The sequence below is a fragment of the Naegleria lovaniensis genome (genome assembly GCF_003324165.1).
Source record: "Naegleria lovaniensis strain ATCC 30569 chromosome Unknown tig014, whole genome shotgun sequence".
Classification (NCBI taxonomy): Eukaryota; Heterolobosea; class Eutetramitea; order Acrasida; family Naegleriidae; genus Naegleria; species Naegleria lovaniensis.
Genome location: NW_025407835.1, coordinates 124,173 through 142,567, shown reverse-complemented (window position 1 = coordinate 142,567; position 18,395 = coordinate 124,173). Strand labels below are relative to the sequence as shown.

Here is an 18,395-nt window from a genome sequence, read left to right as displayed (position 1 = left end):
AATTGTCTCCTGAGGAGAAACGGATGAACGGGGCTGTATTATTACTGCTCCCATTCAAAATAACGCACAACTGTATAAAATTGAAAGAGATTGTCTTTCAGATTCACATGGTTTTGGGAAATTTATTTCAGATTCTTTACAATAGTTTAATTTAACTTTTTAATAAATGAATCTATTATTCTGAAAAATCATCCTGTTCTTCGTGAGAGTCTGATTGCTCCAATGATTCCATTTCATCCAATTCTCCTTCTTCTTCTTCATGTTGTTCGAACTGTTCATCAATAAAAATCACACGAACTGCAACGACTTGTTTCGATTCCAAATCTCTCTTAAACAAACAAGCATAACAACCATCTCCATATCCTGAACTTGAAATAATTCCAAATGGTACTGGAACTCGATTCACTCCTTCATGCTTCTCCAAATATTCCATAATAAAACGTTGCCAATCGGTCATTCTGTCCATATTGAAATGTTGTTCCAAAGTGGATAATTTGTGAGGTCGTATCAAGTTGTATTCTTTCACAATGTTCGAATTGTTATAACAAGCAGAATCGAATATACCGGCCAATCCTACATCGACACCAATGCCACATGTCATTACAAACCAACCTCCTTCGTATGCTTGTGGACGAAAATCACGGGGAAGTGTTTGTTCATTGTCCTCATTGTCAGAATCATCTGAATCATCATTATTTTCAGCATGTTGGTAAATCTCTTTTGGAACCTTCCAGAATTGTTCTGGATTCGAATGAAGTAATTGTTCTGTGAAATCTTGATGAATAACTGCTAATTGATGAATACATGACTGATGAGCGAAAGGAGATTCTGAAAAGGACATGTCATTGGAGTCTTGGTTCTCTTCTTCGTTTTCGTTATGGGATGGATTTTGATTTTCCGTTTCATCCATGTGGTCTTGTTGTTCATTCCTTTCTGCTGGAGGAACTTCTGAATTTGGTGAATATTGAATCCATTTCCATAAACCTGGTTTGACATTTTCAATCAACACTCCAGAGGGATCAACGAATGGATCACACACTCGTAGCGAATGACTTTCGACTTGAAATAGTTGTTGACAAGATAATTTTTCAAATTCTTCATGGCGTTTCTGAGCGAGAGCTAATTCTTTCAATAATTCTTCATTGGCTGCCGTATCGAGGTCATCTTGTACAATTTCCTTTTTGGGAGCAAGAATTCCAACAAATCGTTTCTTCTTTTCACGAATTCGATTCAAATCAATCCCTGAGGTTCCATAACTATTCTTTTCAGCATTGGCAATTTCAATCACACCTGAAGATTTTCTACAATTTTTCATATCCAAAATGAAATAACGATAACTCAATGATCGTCGTTCTTCATTGAACATGATAGGTGCTCCCAAAAATTGACTAAACTCGTGCGGTTCCAATTCCATGTAATTTGAACTCAAGGCCTCGCCTAATTGATCCTTAAAATTCAAACATCTGAAAATGAATATATTTCATCATTTCACATTTGAGGATTTTCCCAATCAAACATACTTACCCAATACCAGCAATAATTTCCATATCATTATATTTTTTCACAGGGCACTGATATCCAAAAGGAATTCTGACACGAGTTTTAAACTTTTCTTCCAAATCGCTCACTTTTTCCAATCGTTCCCATTTCACTTCAAATTTCTGTTGTTGATCGTAGGAACAATATTCAAATTCTTTTTTGAATTCTTCTTCATGAAACAAGTCCTTGACGAGTTGGAAGGGTTGCTTTTCAATTTCGCTTTGCGTGAGAAGAGGTACAAACATTGGTTGATCATCAGCAAGATTGGTATTCAATGGCAATTCCGTTTTTAAGGTGCAAAGGCATTTGGAGGCATCACTCCAAAACAAGGGATAAGTTTTCAACACATCCAGCAGATGATTCAATGAATACACTCTTCCCAAAGACTTGGAAAAGGCAAGAGTTGGAGAACACGCTTCTGGAATGTAGAACAGACATTGTTCAGAACAACGAATGAGTAAACCAAAATGGTCACATCGTTTCACAAGAGTAATGTCCGTGGACAACCATTCCAAATGTTGCACTACTGAAATGGATTTGTTTTGATCTTTCCAAATGAATTCAAACAGCTTTCCGTCCTGTACTATAAAACTTCTCAATCTTTTTCCATTTTCCAAATATGGAATCCATTGAGGTCCTTTGTTAGGGAAATCTTGTTTCAAGTTAAAACATTTGGTCCAGGTTTCATCTTTGAAGGTAATTGGAGTGGAAGGATCGAATTCTCCTCTTGTCAATTCATAACGATACAATAAACCTCCGAAAAGGATTGCATTCAATGCAAAGTTTGTTTCTTGAATATTTTCACATGGAAGAATGACAGAATGACAGGTTTCAAATCGTGTCGAACGAGTTCCATCATCGTTGGGATGAAACGATTGTGGAATTTGAAAACCATTCAGTGGTTGAATCTGCATTTCATTCTTCTGCTCCAAATCATTGTTTTTAGAAGTCTTTTTCACATCAATAACAACTTCTATTTTAGGAATTGAATACCTCAAGTGAGCTTCAATAAAGAGAGCACGTCCCCCAACAAAACACGTCAACTCATCATCAACGCTTGTTTTTTCATAAGGTTCCTCCATGGATTTCAATTTTGGAAAATCTTCAAACACATACTTCTCTCCAGATCTTCTTCGAGCAGAAAGAGTTTTTATCATCCTGGCAAAAGCTCGAAAGTTTTCTTCTGTTGCAAGTTGTGGCTGTCGAGAAGCTAGTAATGGAGTTTCCCAATCTAAAATCAAGTGTTTCAATTCAACAGAAACTCCAAGAGTTGTGGTTGAAGTACCTGTCGAGTGATCTTGATGATTTGGAAGAGACTTTTTGTTGTGGATCTCAGATATTGGATATCTTTGAATATCACCAAGATCAGAGAGATCATAGATGGAAAAGAAGGTTTTGAAATTCGTCATTTCTTCAGTGACCATCACGAATTGTTTTCCAAAGGGTTGAATCAACGGTTCTTTCCAATTGTTTACACGTTTTACGTTGCAGCGATCCATCGTCGTGTGGTTGGAAGAGGTGGCAGCTGACAGTTTGTGGGATTGAGATTTTTTTTTAACGATTGGATTTGATAAGGTTTCAAATTTTCTCACAAATTAATGAAATTTGGAAACTTTTGTGGATCGCAATAATGATAAAATTGGAATTACTGCGGAATGAGATTTCTGGATTTTCAAAGAAGATGGTGAAAAGCAACCTTGCAAGTGTTGTAATGATTCGTAATGTCCTGTACAACCACCCAATTCCTCAACTCATCTCTAAGAACATTCTTAATGATGATCTTCAGACTGAAATTTTGTAGTTTTTGCAAAAACTGCTCATTATTGTGTGCTGCAAACTCATTTCCCAACCGGTTCATACATTCTTCCACTTCCTCTTGGCTGTGGAAAGTCCATAAATTTTGGCAAGTCATCTTTCACGTCACACACTCTATTTTCATAATTCACATGATTTTCTGGTGTGAAAAAACAAGCATGATTCAATTGTTCTTTCTCAATGACATCTGTCAGCGGACAAAAAGCTTGTTGCATTTCGTCGTAACAACAAGCCAATGTGGAAATGAAATCTGCATTCGTTGGCTTTTGGGCAATCATGGCTCCACATTCGGAACAATAAAATCCAATAATTCCAGGAGACAATTCCACAGTTTTTACTATAGATGGTAAATCTCGACAATCTTGTGGGATATCATTTTCTGCCTCATGTTGTGGACAGTTGGTGAATGATTCGAACGAATTGGAATTCTTCTGTCTTAATTCTTCCGACTTGATGCTAGTAGTCCATTTAAATTGATAAAACGGAACTGCAATTAATAAAGTGAAAGGAGCAAAGGTTCCTTTTCGACAATTACGACAATGACAGTAATGACCAAACACTCGATTATTACCTTCGACAGAGAAGGAGAGTTTTCCGCAACGACAATGAGCAGTGCGAACAATTTTATGAGTGTTGGGATCAACTAATGTTGAGGAGGTTGTTGTGGTCAAGTTAGATGTACTCATGTTTTCGCGAAGGTTGGTGAATTTGTCCCAAAGTTTGGAGCAGTGTGTACTTGAAAGTAGCAAATAAGAAGAATTGTCAAATTTGTCAATCCATGAATCTTTCAAAGTTTGTGCTCTTTGTGGAAAAATATTGTTGAATATAAATTAATTTATGTATGTAGTGAATTTAATGTACATCAATAATTTACTCCACAAGAGACAATGATGAGATTTTTCCAGAATTTGGATCTCTCATAATCTTATACTTGGTCATTTCCACAAGACCTTCATTAAAACCTTTCATGGTTCTCAAATCCTCCACAATTTTACTGGTACCAAAGTAAGGATGACTAATGACCGAGTTGTCTGAAAATCCATGTCCCAATGTAATACATTCTACTCCATTAATGCTGACCACATGTCCTTGATCCACAACTAAATTATACACATAATCACATGTAACATTTTTAGGAGTGGCAATATCAATTGGGAATTTCCATTCACCATTCACTCGAACAGGATGGTATGGAGTGATTTTCATACCATTCAAGTCACACAATTTGACTTGAGAAGATGGTGTTTTTGATTTCAGAACACACAACACGGTGGCATGATCGCTGCCATTCATGTTCTTGAGCTTGTCACCCTTTTGAATGTCTCTGACCTTCTTGAGAGAGTGATCTGCCAAAAGGACTTGTGAATCTCCATCAAAGCAACTTCCACCAGCATTGTAATAAGCGCTCATGTTGACAGGTGTGTAAGTGGATGAGGTATAGGTACCAGTATAACGATCATATCGCTCCTTATTGGATGCCTTTGGTGGCGGAAGTTTACAGAAAATATCATCAGCCACGTTCTGCAAAGACTTGAAGAGATCTCCTCCAAACACTTGAACACTAGGATCCTTAAAGTTGTGACAAGTTTGCATCCAGTTTGCCCGTAACAAACTTGGCAAATAGTGACGACCCCATTTTTGATACCAATCAGATCTTGAGAATGCTTGTGACACTTGTCCTTCATTTTGGTTGTCACTTTCAACATCACGCATGAGGGACTTGATTCGTTCATCGGTATGAGATGGTAATTTTTGAACTTGTTTCAAAAATTCTTTCATGACCTTGGTAGCACCATCCACTGAACCCTTGTTAGCCAATCCCATGCCCTTCTCCACACTATCAATGAATAATAATCTTGAATATTGAACATTGAGTTCGTTCAAATCTTGGAGAGACAAGACCTCTGTAGGAGAATCCATCTTTTCAATACTTTGAGAGTTAAATTTAAGTTCTGCCTTGAGACATGGAGCATTGGGATCTTGTGGAACCACATCGACAATATAGTCTCGAGTTTGTTCATATTGAATTCCACCCATGGAAATGACAATGGATTCAGAATCATTCTTTGCATTACCATGAGCATTGAGCGAGCTACCATACACATGCTTGATGGTAGCACCGTTCAAAGGAGTCAATATCAAATCGGCTCTTCTAATAATGGTTGAGAGTACATTGCTCAACAAGTTCACAAAAACAGTACCCACCATGGTACAATCAGGAATGTATGAATAAAATCCAGAGCCATGTAACGCAATGTCAGTCAATAATTTGGAATCCAAACTGTAGCCAAATCCAAACGAGTGAATGGTGGCATTCAATGGATTATCCTTAATATGCTTTTCTAAGGAAGGAATAATTCCACGTGGTGGATTAATATTACTTTCTCCATCAGTAAACAAAATGACACAAGTGTTGGTTTGAGTACAGAGAGGAGAATCTTTACACATTTCTAAGGCACATCGTAAACCATCCCAAACATTGGTCGATCCCTCAGGTTGCATCTTTTCCAACTTGTCAATGGCTTTCTTCTTACCGTATGCTGACATTTTGGTGAGTGAGAGATCAATTCTTGCCTTGTCACTGAAAGGAATCAATGAGAGACAATCCTTATCATTCAACACTTCAATAAAGGTTCGCACCGAGTGCTTGACCAAATCCAAACGAGAAAATCCAGCATTTTCAGTGGCATTTGTTGAGGCTTCCTCAGCATCAGAACCCATCGATCCTGAAATGTCAATAATGCAAACCAAATTGCATGGTTGACGTTCGGCACCTTGAATCGGTGGTTGAACTCGAACATGCACACGACGACCGTCATTTCTGAGATGAGATTTGACAGTCAAGTCGACATTGGCCACATGGTGAGGTGAAGATGGTGAAACAGTGCTGCTACTTGGCAATGATCCGAGAACTCTAGCACCAGTATTAATAGCATTCTCGTTCTCATTCACAATTTGTTCAATGGTATTTCTGAGAGCAATATTAGGAACCAAGTGATCCACACTCATGGGTTCACGAGTCATGGGCGATACGTTGTGATCCTTCAACCATTTCTCAATAGCTTCACGTTCATAGGTATGGCCATCTTTTCCAATGACAGGATCGATCATGACTTCCTGTGTGATGGGACAATAAAATTCTTGAGGATAGGGTTTGTTGTTTGGATCAGTCATTTTGTGAGTGTAGCGTTGTTGTGTACAAGGTATGGGAGAGTGTTTGAAATGTAATGTTGTTTTTTTGTGTGTGGTTTTGAAAATTGAACCTGTTGGCTGAGGCTATTTATGGAAATTCTCTGGTTCGTGAATTCTCTTCTGAGAGAGCACGTGTGTTTCCTTGTTCCAATTCTCTCTCAAGGCTTGGAGGCACAAGACGGTTGGATGGGAGAGATTTGATCTTCAACTTGATCTTCCAACGTATTTTACAACGAGTTGAGAATTTTCGAGAGAAATTGTTCTGCCACCAATCTTTGGATTCAATTCTTGAAATGAATGATCAACAATGGCGAAGTGTAAAATTCAAAGATGATATTGAATTTTTTGCTTGAGTTCAAGAATGCAATTTCAACATCCATGAACCGTTCTTTTAAAGAAGCTCTACCCACATGATATTTCCGATTTCAATGAAAGTAGTACTACAATGAATTTGATCATCATACCAGCTTATTTTTTTTTGCATTTTTTTAAAAAAAATACCAAAATCGTAATCAACACCCAACCAGATCCGACGTGGCCTTCCTATCACTCACAGGCATTATTATCACAAGCCTTTGCATATCATATAAATATTTATCATCCAATCATCATCATCATTTGGAAAGAGTTTCAATGAAGGAAGCTTCATCAAAATCTGGCTCCCAATCCAATGTGGTTGAGTCTTCGCTTCCGTACAAATCTGTTCGTTTGACCAAGAAGATATGCAATGATATGAGCACGTTCAAAGGAACAAGAAAAAGGCTCACTGAATTACAACAAAAGATCAATGAGAAACATTCGAAAATACGTTCTGGAGAAGAGAAATTGGAAGTGAATGAAGAATTACGACAAATTTATGCCGAATTCTTTGAAAATACAAAGAAGGAACAAGAGTAAGTAACGTGCAAGCATCAATGCCTAAATTATCATCATGATCTACTTTGATAATGTTTTTTTACATTTTATATTTTTACATTGTTCATACAATATCATCTTCTCTAAAACCCACACAACATCGGACATGTACTTTTCAACAATTTTCGCCTATATTTATATGACATCAACAATTCACAACATTTTCTTCCGTGTCCTGTGAACAAACGAAATCATCTTGGAAAATCCTAAATTCAATACTTTGACATATTTTCATCAAATGATCAAAGTTTAATCATTGTAATTTTAGCACAACTTTCTTTGTTGGTAGAGAAGGCAGAGGAAAAACAGAAAGAAAGCGGAGTATTCACACAACAAGCAATAGCAACCGATACAACACCTCAAGCTGATTCATTGGCTGCAGAGGGTGCATCCAATGTGGCCGTTCCATCACAACCACAACAACCAACAACTCCACAAGCCACAGCCGTTTCAACTGATGCCATGCAAGTTGACGAGGAGGATGAAGAAATGGCTACAGCACCTAGTGGCAGCAGTGCAACAGCAAACATTTCCGATTCGGAAAAACAACCAGCTGGCAAAACAACAACAAGAACCACAAAGAAGAGACAAACAAAAGGTACAAAATCAACAAAAGAGCCTGCGTCTGAACGAACAAAGACAGAGGCTCAACCCATCACAACTGATAAATACTTACAGCTCGATGAAGGGATCCCAGTCAAATCCAAAGTCGCTGCTAGAATTAGTGGTGCAAGTGAGGAGAGTGGAGATTCTGGTTTTTGGATTTTGGCTTCAATTCTCAAATATTATCCCGATAAGAATCGCTATGATGTCATTGACGAGGATAATAGCGATGATGAGTCCTCGACCTCAGAGCGTAAAACCTACAAGCTTAACAAGAATCATATTGTACAGTTACCGACAGATTTTTCACAACACAAGCCCTTTAAGAAGGGAGAACAGGTGTTTGCCGTCTTTCCTGATACTACCACGTTTTATCCTGCAATTGTTGACACTGCACCAACAAAGAATTCTAAGAATTATTATTTGAAATTTGAGGATGACGAAGAAGACGGAAAGACACCACTTCGAAAAGTCAGTTTTAAATATGTAATGCCTCTACCTAAATAAGAACCTAAGCGATTTTGATGATTGTCACTCATTTTGAAACACGCAACTCTATCCCACAACAATGTGTTGACACAATACACACACCCTTAATTATTCAGTGTTGTATCTCTTTACTTTTGGTTCATTGTTACCATTCTTTCATGGTCACAAGAGGTTGCCTTTTCCTCGCTCCAACTCTTCGACCCGTTGGAATGAAGCAAAATTGCGGTTGTATCGATTTGTCGACAAGCAATCATTCGTTGATACTTGACATGCCAAAAGAAAAAAAAATGCCAAGCATCTTGTAGGTATCATGTGTTGCTCGTTTGGTCATGTGTGATTAACTTCCTTTGTGATCTCTCTCGGTTGGAACATTGATATTTCATTGTTGCTCATCATATACATGTGTGTGCTGACGGACTTTGTATCAAATGATGTGTTGTCTCTCACTTCTTATCATTTTGGACGATGATCAATAACATGATGACATTTGACACTCATCGTCCCACAACACTCTCTCATTCGGATCCGCATTTCATACAACAACCTCTTTCAACTGGAAACAACATTCAACGGATCATCATTACCACTCACACACGGACACTCCATTCTGTTCAACATATTCACCATTTTCATATATTCCATCAATTGAATCATCACTTTCAACAGTAGCGCGTTTGATAGAAACAAAACATTTAAACCTGTGAAAAATGTTCAATCTTCACATCATTTAGAACTTTCTAAAAAATTAGAATCTACACTCAATCAGGATTCGTATACGGATTTGGTAGTTCAAGAAAGTGTGAAATTACCACCTGGAGAGAGTGTGAATGAATGGATTTCCTTTCACATGATTGATTTTGTAGGTATTTTTGACGTATGTCCTTTGGAATATACTGACATTGGTGACATTGGTGAATATGGTTTAAACTTTTTTAACATGTATTATTATTAATGAATTATTGATGAATTATTGTTTCACATGACCATCTCACATTTGTTCTCTCTCGATCGATGAAATCATCATCCTCAACAATATCCTCAACAACATCATCCTCAATAACAACAACAATAACAACAACAACAGTACAACAAAATTAATGCCATATTTGGTCAAATGCAAGAATGTTGCACCGATGAATCGTGTCCCAAAATGATGTCCAGTCCTGGCTACATGTACTTGTGGCGAGATCCAACTTCTAAAAAGTATAAAAAAGCCACCGAAGTTTCAGCTCCAGAATATATTGCACTCTCGATTGACAAGATTGAAAATTTACTGAACGACACGAATATCTTTTCTACGAATGGAGATTTTCCAAAAGATTTTCGTAAAATTGTCAAGGACATGTCAAAAAAGATTTTCCGAGTTTATGCACATGTCTTTCATCAACATTATAATGAAGTGAAAGAGAGAAAGATGGAGACCAACTTTTTATTTGCATTTAAACATTTTTTGTTTTTTGCTATGGAATTTAGATTGTTAAATGAGAAGGAATTGGAACCAATGGTTTCGTGGATTGAACAGTAAGTAGAGAGTTGAATTCTAGCAAATGCAAGAATGGAGGTTTCAATTTCCATCCAATTTGTATCATGTTTTGATTATATATGGAATGATCGATCTTGATATTGTGTTCAATATTTTGAAATTTTCTGTCTTTTGAAATAGATCTACTGGAATTGATGTTGAAAGTTACCTTAAAAGCAAAAAGAAACACAAGAAGAAGGATACTTCATCAGATCAGAACAACAGTTCAACATCCTCTGCAAGTCAATCTTCCAACAACAGTTCTGGCAGTGCAAGTAGTAGTAGTGGCAACAATGATCATTCAACATCCTCCGATGATAAACAAAAAAAGAGACATGGTCACAAACGTAATGATTCACTTCGAGCTGAAGATTTCAATCTCATTCGAAGAAGATCTGCTTCTGTCATGACCACAGGTGACTCTTCGAATGGATCCTCTGCTGGACAAGGACTCAGTGCACTCGGTGGATCTCAATCCTCGTATGGCAATGGAGGATCGATCGATAGCGAGCACAGTGAAAAGACCATCTATACGGTGGAACCAAACAAAATCTCAACACTTGTGGTCGAAGTGATTGAAGCCTCGAATTTGGAAGCCAAAGACATGGGTGACACTTCGGATGGATTTACAGTTCTCAAATTTGAAAATCAAGAAGTGAGAACCGACGTCATTTGGAAAGAGTTAAATCCCAAATGGAATGCTCGTTTCACATTTATTGGTAAGTGAATAATTTTTTTGTACGAAATTGGCAATTGACACTTTCATCTACAAATTTGTAATAGTGAAAAACATATCGAGCATACTTCATGTTTCAGTATTTGATGAAAATAGACTCAGTAAGGCTGAGCTTATTGGTAGTGCTGATTTCAATTGTCAAGAATTGGCCGATGAAGAAAAACATGACTTTTGGCTGGATTTGAAAAATTCAAAGGATTCTTTTGCAGGTCGAATTCACTTGCAATGTACTTTTACAAGTTCTGAAAGTGGAAGTATGGGATATTTGAAAAAGATTACCAATCTTGGTTTCTATACACCACTGAAACAATTCTTACTTTCTCTCAAGCCATCTTCATTCATTGGATTATTCGACAATAACAAGTTGAATGTGGATGACAAGATTTACAAATCTCTCATCTATTTGACAACCTATGGAGAGACCAATCCACAGGGTACAGAGGAATTCAATGTCTCAGTCATGAAATATATTATTCGTTTAGAAGTTGAAAAAACTCTGAGAATTTCACAACTTCTTAGATCCAATTCCATAAGCACAAAATTAGTTGGCATGTATTTGAAAATATTCGGTCAGGTCTATCTCAAGAAAACTCTTCAAGATCTTACACAAAAGATTTGTGAAGAGAACAAGTATTTAGAATGCTCGCCTGATACCATTCGAAAGGAAAGTGAAGGTTCCATTTCAATCGATCCGCAAGTGAAGGCCAAAGAAAATATGAATGAAATTATTGAATATGCCAAACAATACATGCAAGCCATTAGACAATCTGTGAGCGTCATGCCAAAAGATATTCGACAAATCACATCACACCTCCGTGAACAAGTATTCAAAAAGTATGAGAATGTAGCTTCAGTGACACATGACATTCCAGGAGAACATGTCTCAACACAACTAGATAGTACCAGTATGGGCACTATTGCTGCCTCTTCATTACTCTTTCTACGTTTCATCACTCCGTGCATTACTGCTCCTCACTTGTTTCAACTTGTGAGTACGACGCCTCAAAAGAATGCCCAACGTACTCTCATGCTGGTTTCCAAAATTTTACAACAAACGGCCAATGAAATTGAATTCAGTGAAAAGAAGGAAGCTTTCATGGTGCCTGCCAATGATTTTGTGAGAGAGCAAAAATCAAATTTGAGAGCCTTTTTGGATGAAGTTTGTGATGTGAATGGAGATGACATGAATTTACGAGACAGCACTGATAATACTCTGAGTGAAGAGAATAATGATCGATTGCTGTGGTCACTCTACAATATTCATGTTCTATTTTATGACAATGATTCCACTATTTATCCATTATTACAGGAGGTTAAAAAGAAGAATACAACAGGAACTCTTGCTTACTTTGAGTTGAGCAGCGAAAATGCCACACAATTAGTAGAGAGCTATGAACAACTTAGGAGTATTGTTGGTAAATTAGGTTCACCACCTCAGCTATCACTTCAAGCTCGTCAGCGTGTCACAACTGCCTTCTCAAAGAGAAGTGACAATGACAATGTGCCATCCATCAATATCAATTAATGAACACGCTCCCTCCTCAATGTATTACTATCACATAATAATAAACGAAAATAATTTCATGGTGATGTTGGTTAGAAGGACGATTGCATTGTTATTGCGCTATCACTCTCGCTTATTTGTTTCATACGATGAATAATCCTGAAAATATTGTTTCACGCTGTATTCTTTGGGTTTTCGAAGCCCATCGTTTGCTATTAATTTTTCTTTGAACTGATTTCTCTTTTCGACGAGTGGTTTTGTAATCTCGTCCTTGTTGTGATGCTCAAACACTTTTTTAGAATATTTTGGTGTATCATCTGGCAAATTCTCACCTGTAATAATGTTGATTTTGGTCTGAAACTTGGTTTGTTCCAAAAATGCTTTTCTGTACTCCCTTCTGTTTTCCTTTCTCTGTTGAAGCACTGCTTCATTTTCTCTTCGTTCCTTATCTTGTTGAATGGTATCTTGTTGTCTTCTGCGAAATCCATTACCGAATTTTCCAGCATTGAGATCGGAGGTTCCGAGTTGGGGACCCACTGGATTCATGTCTTGGTCAATCAAACACGCTCCTACATTGGATGTATTGGTGCCCTCCACGGCCTTCTTCCTATCCATTTTGTAGACATCGTGAGAGAGAGACATCATTCGTTGTTTGTTCATCATGATCAAGTATCTGTTTTTTTTTGTTGGTTTAGGTTTAAAAATAACACTGTAAATTGCGAGTGGCGGCAAATGAAGGTTCCTCAAAAAAATCCTTACCATGATTCGATCAAGTACTACTATTCGTGAAACACCTTCTCCAGAGGTCAAAGCATTGATTGATACGGATTTTCAAGGCACTATCACAATGAAGTGGGAAACGGAAGTTAGTAAACAAGCTCTTACACCTATTTGCAGTACCATCATTAACAGAATTTTGAAAGAACGGGTAAGAAAGTTTACTGCTATTAGCAATGAGGAAGCGGAATCATTGTTGCCACTTTTTTCCATTTCAAAGGCTGGCGATGTTATTAATCTCACCATGTCAAACATTCAAGAAGTTGTGGTTAATCAGAAAATGACGGAAAAGTTGCAAACTGCCAACAACAAGGCACCGAAAGGGACAGGTTACAAACTGCCAGTACACAGCAAGCATTAGATACAAAGCACTACACCTCTGTTATTCAAAATCTATCGAAGCAACTTCATTGCCAGAATAAGATTACTCAAAGACAATTCTCACAGATTAACAAACTTCAAGAACAGTATGAAAGGATGATCTTCGAGAATATTAAAATTCAACTGTATGTTCACAACCACATCTCAGAAAGAGAGTTCCAACTTACTTCAATCATTGAAAAGTTGATACAAAGGAGAAGATATTTGCGACATTTGCACGCAACGTGTATTTAAGCGTAACAGGTGGTTGAAAGATAAGGATGACAAGGTGAACATATTAAATTTCACAAAAGCCATGTGAAATATTTATTCCAAGTTAGTACGGATTTCCGGGTAATTGCAAATCATTTGAAATGCCTTCTCACATACAGCATTCTTACTCTCTTGTTTTTTCGATCGTTTAGGACCTGTCACCACTATTGGGCTTTTTTCACAACCAGGTATTTGAATTTCAACACGTTGTGAAAACATGGGACAATGTGGTGGCCCTTCCTGGCTGAAGGATGAAAATGAAACAATTCCTCCGAGCTTTTTCGAAACAAACCAATTCAATCTCGACACTGGTTCCATCTTTTGCAAATGTTCTTTCATGTATTGATCCTTATTATGATGTTGACCATTGAGGTGAATAATCCAAGGTACAAGGCCCTTCATGGTGGAATGACATTTTAGACATTGGAAAGCCATTCGATAAATTTCATCAAGAAGCTCTTTGGCAGAGGGTCGTTCCCTGTAATTGGGTTCAAGCATTCTCTGAATGAGATCCTTTTCCATGTCATACAAGTCAATGAGAGGAGAATTAGAGAGAAAGATTTTGGGATTCTCTTTTAGTTGTTTGAGATTGGTATGGCGTTGATCAGTGGGAATGTGATTGGATGTTAGCCTGTGTGAATACGTGAAGAGAAAATCGTTCAGGTTTAGATATTAAATGGAAATTACAATATTCACACTACTTTGGAATATAATAATTACAACATACATTTCAAAAAAGATAATTCCAAGAGAGAAAATGTCAAATTTTGGATTATTTTCTCGGGGTTCCTTATTAATATATAAGGAGGTTCCTCTACTTTGATGTGCTGTTTCATGTTTATGATTGTAAGAAAGTCCAAAATCTCCAAGTTTGATCACATCATTGCTGATTAGAATATTTTCAGGTTTCTTTGAAATTAAATTTTCCCAGAAATATCATCATTTTTAACAAGTTCATTTTGTGTTATTCGACAACCAAATCTTATCAAGACGTACCAAATCTGAATGAGTAATGTTTTGTTCACTCAAAAACGCCAAAGCTCTCAAAATTTGCTCAAAATACGTCCATACCATCGCTCGACTTGTATCCCTCGAGTTGATAAATTCTCTCAGTGTCGACTCGCAAAATTCCATCTGGATATATAACCTCGAATCGGGCACATGTTCTTTCCAAACATTGTAATATCTAATAATATGATCATGATGAAGAGTCGAAAGAAATTCCACTTCTTTCATAACGACACTTCTCGAGTCAAGGCTTTCTGAATTTGCGAATTCTTTTTCTGGAATTCGTATCATTTTAATGGCATAAAATTTGGAATCGAGTTGATTTCTTGCCTTTACCACACTTCCAAAACTACCAGATCCAAGCCTTGAAATTTGTGAAAATTCTCGATTCAATCGTGTCTTGAGAGTGGCACTCCAAAATTGATTTTCCGAATACATGGTTCGTTCTCTCTCAAAAACCGTTCGGAATGCTTCATCTTGTTGAGAAGTCAGCACGTCATCATCATCATCATCTTCGTCGTCACTACTGCCACTGATTGAATCATGACGTTCCAATAATTTTAAATCATGAAAAAGATGATGTTTCACTTGTTGAATGTCTTTGGATAATTGATGATTACTGAGTTGTAACATTTGTAAGGAATGACAAAGCAAGAGTTGGAGTTTGCGATTCTTTTCTTTGAGTTGATGAATATAAGTGTCGGAAGAGGAAGAAGACATTGTGAGAGCAGGGCTGTAGAGATCTTGTTTTGAAAGTTCGGAGGTTGTGGTGGTATCACTCAGAGGAGATTTGTCAGCAGTTAGTGATGTTGGTACAGATTGGTGGTCGTTGGAAGAGGACCAATCGTTGTTGGATGATGCAGAGCTGGATGAATGCATATTTTTTGTTCTTGATAAGTGACACGTTCGAATCAAACGTCTTGAACAAGTTATATTTAGTCCTTCATTTTGTACATTTTTTTACCTTCAGCAAAAGGTCTTGAATGAAATATCAACAAAATATTGTCCTTCAGCAGAATCACTTTCAACATCCAAATAGGAAAACATAATTTCTTGCTCTTCATACGTATTAAATAGATAATATTTGAATGGATAGAGCGCACGGTTCAAACCAACGTTCACATAGAGTTTTCTCTTGTTGTAATCAAAGGAAATAGTCGGACAAAATCGTCTAAAATCATCCTCCCAAAAATCTTTCTTCCATACTTGTTGACGTTTTCGTGTTTCGACAACAACTCCATTCTTTACAAATGTAATTTCACCAGTTTTAAGGGACCATGCAACGCCAAGTGTGTCTGTATATTGTTGTGGTGCAAAGTAATTGTGATGAAAACGAAATGGAAAAAGAATAAAGAACACATAACTATCTTGTGAAAAAAGTACTTACCTCCAACATTTCCTTTGCCTGCAAAATTATTATCTGTATTCTCGGGCATGTTATCATATACTCGACCACAATCACAATGATAACCGACACTCTTTCGATACCATCCAACCATACCTTCACTGTATTCGAATGGAGCCATTCCTGTTGCCAACGAATGATGGAATGGTGAAACACCAATATTACAAAAATTCAAATAATAATAGGTCTCATAAATACACTTACCACAACCAATCTCGCACACTCCATCACTTCCATACATATTCGAATAACCAGAATCCAACACTGTATATTCACAATAAAAGTAATAACCTTCATACTTGCTTGATTTGCTCTGACTGATGTTATAATTTGATTTTCTTCGGAGCTCAGAGGGTATGATTTGTAAGCATAAATAAGGGTGTAATTGAATGCAAATGCGCTTATTAAAGTAGTATTCGATTGGCCTTGTGTTGGTTGGCTTTTCGATGCGAAGAACCGAGGGAATATTTTCTAACGTGGGCTCTTTTTGTTCTGTCACATTCGCAACTGTCAATGTTGATATGTTTGGAGTAAAATTAAAAGTTGGTGCTTCTGTAAAACTAGGATCGTGTTGTTGTTGTTGAGAATTTGGTGTGTTCTTTGCGCAATGCTCATATTCGTGTGATGTCGATTGTTGCCATCCAAAGTAAACAGGTCCTGCGCCTTCAACCGAAAAATAATGTACAATCGGAATGAGAAGATTTGAAAATCGTCTCTCGCGTTCATCGAGCTTTTCAGCAATTCCCAATAATGCCCCTTTTATCATATTATCGTAATCCAAATCTTGCACTCCGTTAGGCATCAAATGAAGCATGTATGTTTCAAGTAACACCGAGGGTAATTGTTCAAAACTTTTTCTAAGATTGGCCGTGTTTGGAGTCATTGGAGAATCCAAGTCATTGGTGATCATGGTAGTATCCAATGTTTTGTTGGTAAATGGATTGTTGTTGTTAATAATCGTTTGGTATGTTGCTGAATTTTTCTGATCAATGGAGGATAGAATAATTCTCAAAGGAAATCCTAGCTGAGCAGTTTTCTTTTGAAATAAATCAATACTTCCGCATCGATACAAGAAATAATTAAAATTATTATTCTTTGAACGTGAAGCATGATCATCACTCATTGCAATGTTATTATTGTTCAAATACGTATTAGGAACAAATTGATTTAAAAACAGTGGTATTGGATCTCGAATCATCGGAAACGCATCTTGTTCTTCTTCATCGTCGTCGTCATCTTCTAAATCTGCCAACGTAATTCCACCTTGATCCATATGGTTGTTATTATAATCGTAGTCCTCTTCTTCATCACTCAAATCCATCTCATCATCAAACGGTCGTCGTGAAGCCATTTTTTTAATAAATTTGTTTTTCACTCTCAATACGTTTTACAACAACTGGAATACTACTAGAAAGCATTTATTCTTCATCCTCTCCTTCATCGTCCTCAGAACAATCACAAGCTCTCTGTTGAGCTGAAGCAAATGCCGTACAAGTCACATCCGAATCTGGTTTCAAACCCATCTTGATACCTTCTGCTTTCAATTTACACCAAGATCGCTTGGCAAATGAACTCGAATACAATTTGTTACAAGTATTGACCATACACTTGTACATGATTTGATCACATGTTTCTCTCGAATTTCCACAAGTTTCATAACACTTGTCATGTTCATTACAACAAGGAGTGAAGGAATCGAAAAGAATACTTCCGAGAAGACGCATAATTTCTGAATGACGAGGTCCACAACCATTGAAACGAGGTTTAAAACCAGCTCGATGGGTTTTACAGGAAGGAAGATTTGGACATTTGGCATTTACTAGTGGTGTGGAACTTGTCAACCAATAAAGGGAGAGGACGACAATAAAGAAAAGTAGAATGGAAGAGGATGATAAAGACGATTGGATCATGATGAGGACCTGTGTTGGAAATTAAAGGATGATGATGGTTTTAGTGCTCGTGTGATGATGAAAAGTTATAACGTTCCAAATGAATTTTCAAGTTCAGAATTTTTTTGTGAGATGACTACGTGACAGAAGACGTTTTGAATTGCAATTGTCGTTTTGCTCCCCGTACAAGTTCTGGCGTTAGCCAAGATTCAAAAGATGACCAACCCATAAACTACGTTTTGTTGTCTCGATGCCAACAGTGGATTTTCGTTCAACAATATCTGCATCAAGCAGCTTACAGTTGAGGTCAACCGAACGCATTGAGGAAATTTAAGTAGATCGGATTTTGGGTTTGAATTCAAGAGCAG

At 37.2% G+C, this 18,395-nt stretch overlaps 10 protein-coding genes across 10 annotated transcripts; 3 read left to right on the top strand and 7 right to left on the bottom strand.

Moving 5' to 3' along the window:
• Nucleotides 1–175: 175 nt before the first annotated feature.
• Nucleotides 176–3,038, bottom strand: C9374_001542 (uncharacterized protein; the record flags this gene model as incomplete). The annotated part of the gene is made up of 2 exons (XM_044690861.1): nucleotides 176–1,463; nucleotides 1,525–3,038. 2 exons carry the CDS (start codon nucleotides 3,036–3,038, stop codon nucleotides 176–178), a joined length of 2,802 nt encoding a protein of 933 aa, XP_044551202.1.
• A 339-nt stretch (nucleotides 3,039–3,377) lies between these two features.
• C9374_001541 (uncharacterized protein) lies at nucleotides 3,378–4,040 on the bottom strand (the record flags this gene model as incomplete). Its single annotated transcript, XM_044690860.1, has 1 exon — nucleotides 3,378–4,040. One exon carries the CDS (start codon nucleotides 4,038–4,040, stop codon nucleotides 3,378–3,380), a length of 663 nt encoding a protein of 220 aa, XP_044551201.1.
• A 184-nt stretch (nucleotides 4,041–4,224) lies between these two features.
• C9374_001540 (uncharacterized protein) lies at nucleotides 4,225–6,528 on the bottom strand (the record flags this gene model as incomplete). Its single annotated transcript, XM_044690859.1, has 1 exon — nucleotides 4,225–6,528. The coding sequence occupies one exon, from the start codon at nucleotides 6,526–6,528 to the stop codon at nucleotides 4,225–4,227; it is 2,304 nt and encodes a 767-aa protein (XP_044551200.1).
• A 651-nt stretch (nucleotides 6,529–7,179) lies between these two features.
• Nucleotides 7,180–8,571, top strand: C9374_001539 (uncharacterized protein; the record flags this gene model as incomplete). Its single annotated transcript, XM_044690857.1, has 2 exons — nucleotides 7,180–7,439; nucleotides 7,710–8,571. 2 exons carry the CDS (start codon nucleotides 7,180–7,182, stop codon nucleotides 8,569–8,571), a joined length of 1,122 nt encoding a protein of 373 aa, XP_044551199.1.
• Nucleotides 8,572–8,840: 269 nt separating this feature from the next.
• On the top strand, nucleotides 8,841–12,336 carry C9374_001538 (uncharacterized protein; the record flags this gene model as incomplete). Its single annotated transcript, XM_044690856.1, has 5 exons — nucleotides 8,841–8,854; nucleotides 9,220–9,412; nucleotides 9,638–10,074; nucleotides 10,217–10,794; nucleotides 10,859–12,336. 5 exons carry the CDS (start codon nucleotides 8,841–8,843, stop codon nucleotides 12,334–12,336), a joined length of 2,700 nt encoding a protein of 899 aa, XP_044551198.1.
• A 102-nt stretch (nucleotides 12,337–12,438) lies between these two features.
• C9374_001537 (uncharacterized protein) lies at nucleotides 12,439–12,960 on the bottom strand (the record flags this gene model as incomplete). The annotated part of the gene is made up of 1 exon (XM_044690855.1): nucleotides 12,439–12,960. The coding sequence occupies one exon, from the start codon at nucleotides 12,958–12,960 to the stop codon at nucleotides 12,439–12,441; it is 522 nt and encodes a 173-aa protein (XP_044551197.1).
• Nucleotides 12,961–13,075: 115 nt separating this feature from the next.
• C9374_001536 (uncharacterized protein) lies at nucleotides 13,076–13,453 on the top strand (the record flags this gene model as incomplete). The annotated part of the gene is made up of 1 exon (XM_044690854.1): nucleotides 13,076–13,453. One exon carries the CDS (start codon nucleotides 13,076–13,078, stop codon nucleotides 13,451–13,453), a length of 378 nt encoding a protein of 125 aa, XP_044551196.1.
• A 326-nt stretch (nucleotides 13,454–13,779) lies between these two features.
• C9374_001535 (uncharacterized protein) lies at nucleotides 13,780–15,612 on the bottom strand (the record flags this gene model as incomplete). The annotated part of the gene is made up of 3 exons (XM_044690853.1): nucleotides 13,780–14,356; nucleotides 14,453–14,634; nucleotides 14,722–15,612. The coding sequence occupies 3 exons, from the start codon at nucleotides 15,610–15,612 to the stop codon at nucleotides 13,780–13,782; spliced, it is 1,650 nt and encodes a 549-aa protein (XP_044551195.1).
• Nucleotides 15,613–15,699: 87 nt separating this feature from the next.
• Nucleotides 15,700–17,489, bottom strand: C9374_001534 (uncharacterized protein; the record flags this gene model as incomplete). Its single annotated transcript, XM_044690852.1, has 3 exons — nucleotides 15,700–16,028; nucleotides 16,121–16,261; nucleotides 16,343–17,489. The coding sequence occupies 3 exons, from the start codon at nucleotides 17,487–17,489 to the stop codon at nucleotides 15,700–15,702; spliced, it is 1,617 nt and encodes a 538-aa protein (XP_044551194.1).
• Nucleotides 17,490–17,556: 67 nt separating this feature from the next.
• On the bottom strand, nucleotides 17,557–18,048 carry C9374_001533 (uncharacterized protein; the record flags this gene model as incomplete). The annotated part of the gene is made up of 1 exon (XM_044690851.1): nucleotides 17,557–18,048. The coding sequence occupies one exon, from the start codon at nucleotides 18,046–18,048 to the stop codon at nucleotides 17,557–17,559; it is 492 nt and encodes a 163-aa protein (XP_044551193.1).
• Between the last annotated feature and the right edge of the window lie 347 nt (nucleotides 18,049–18,395).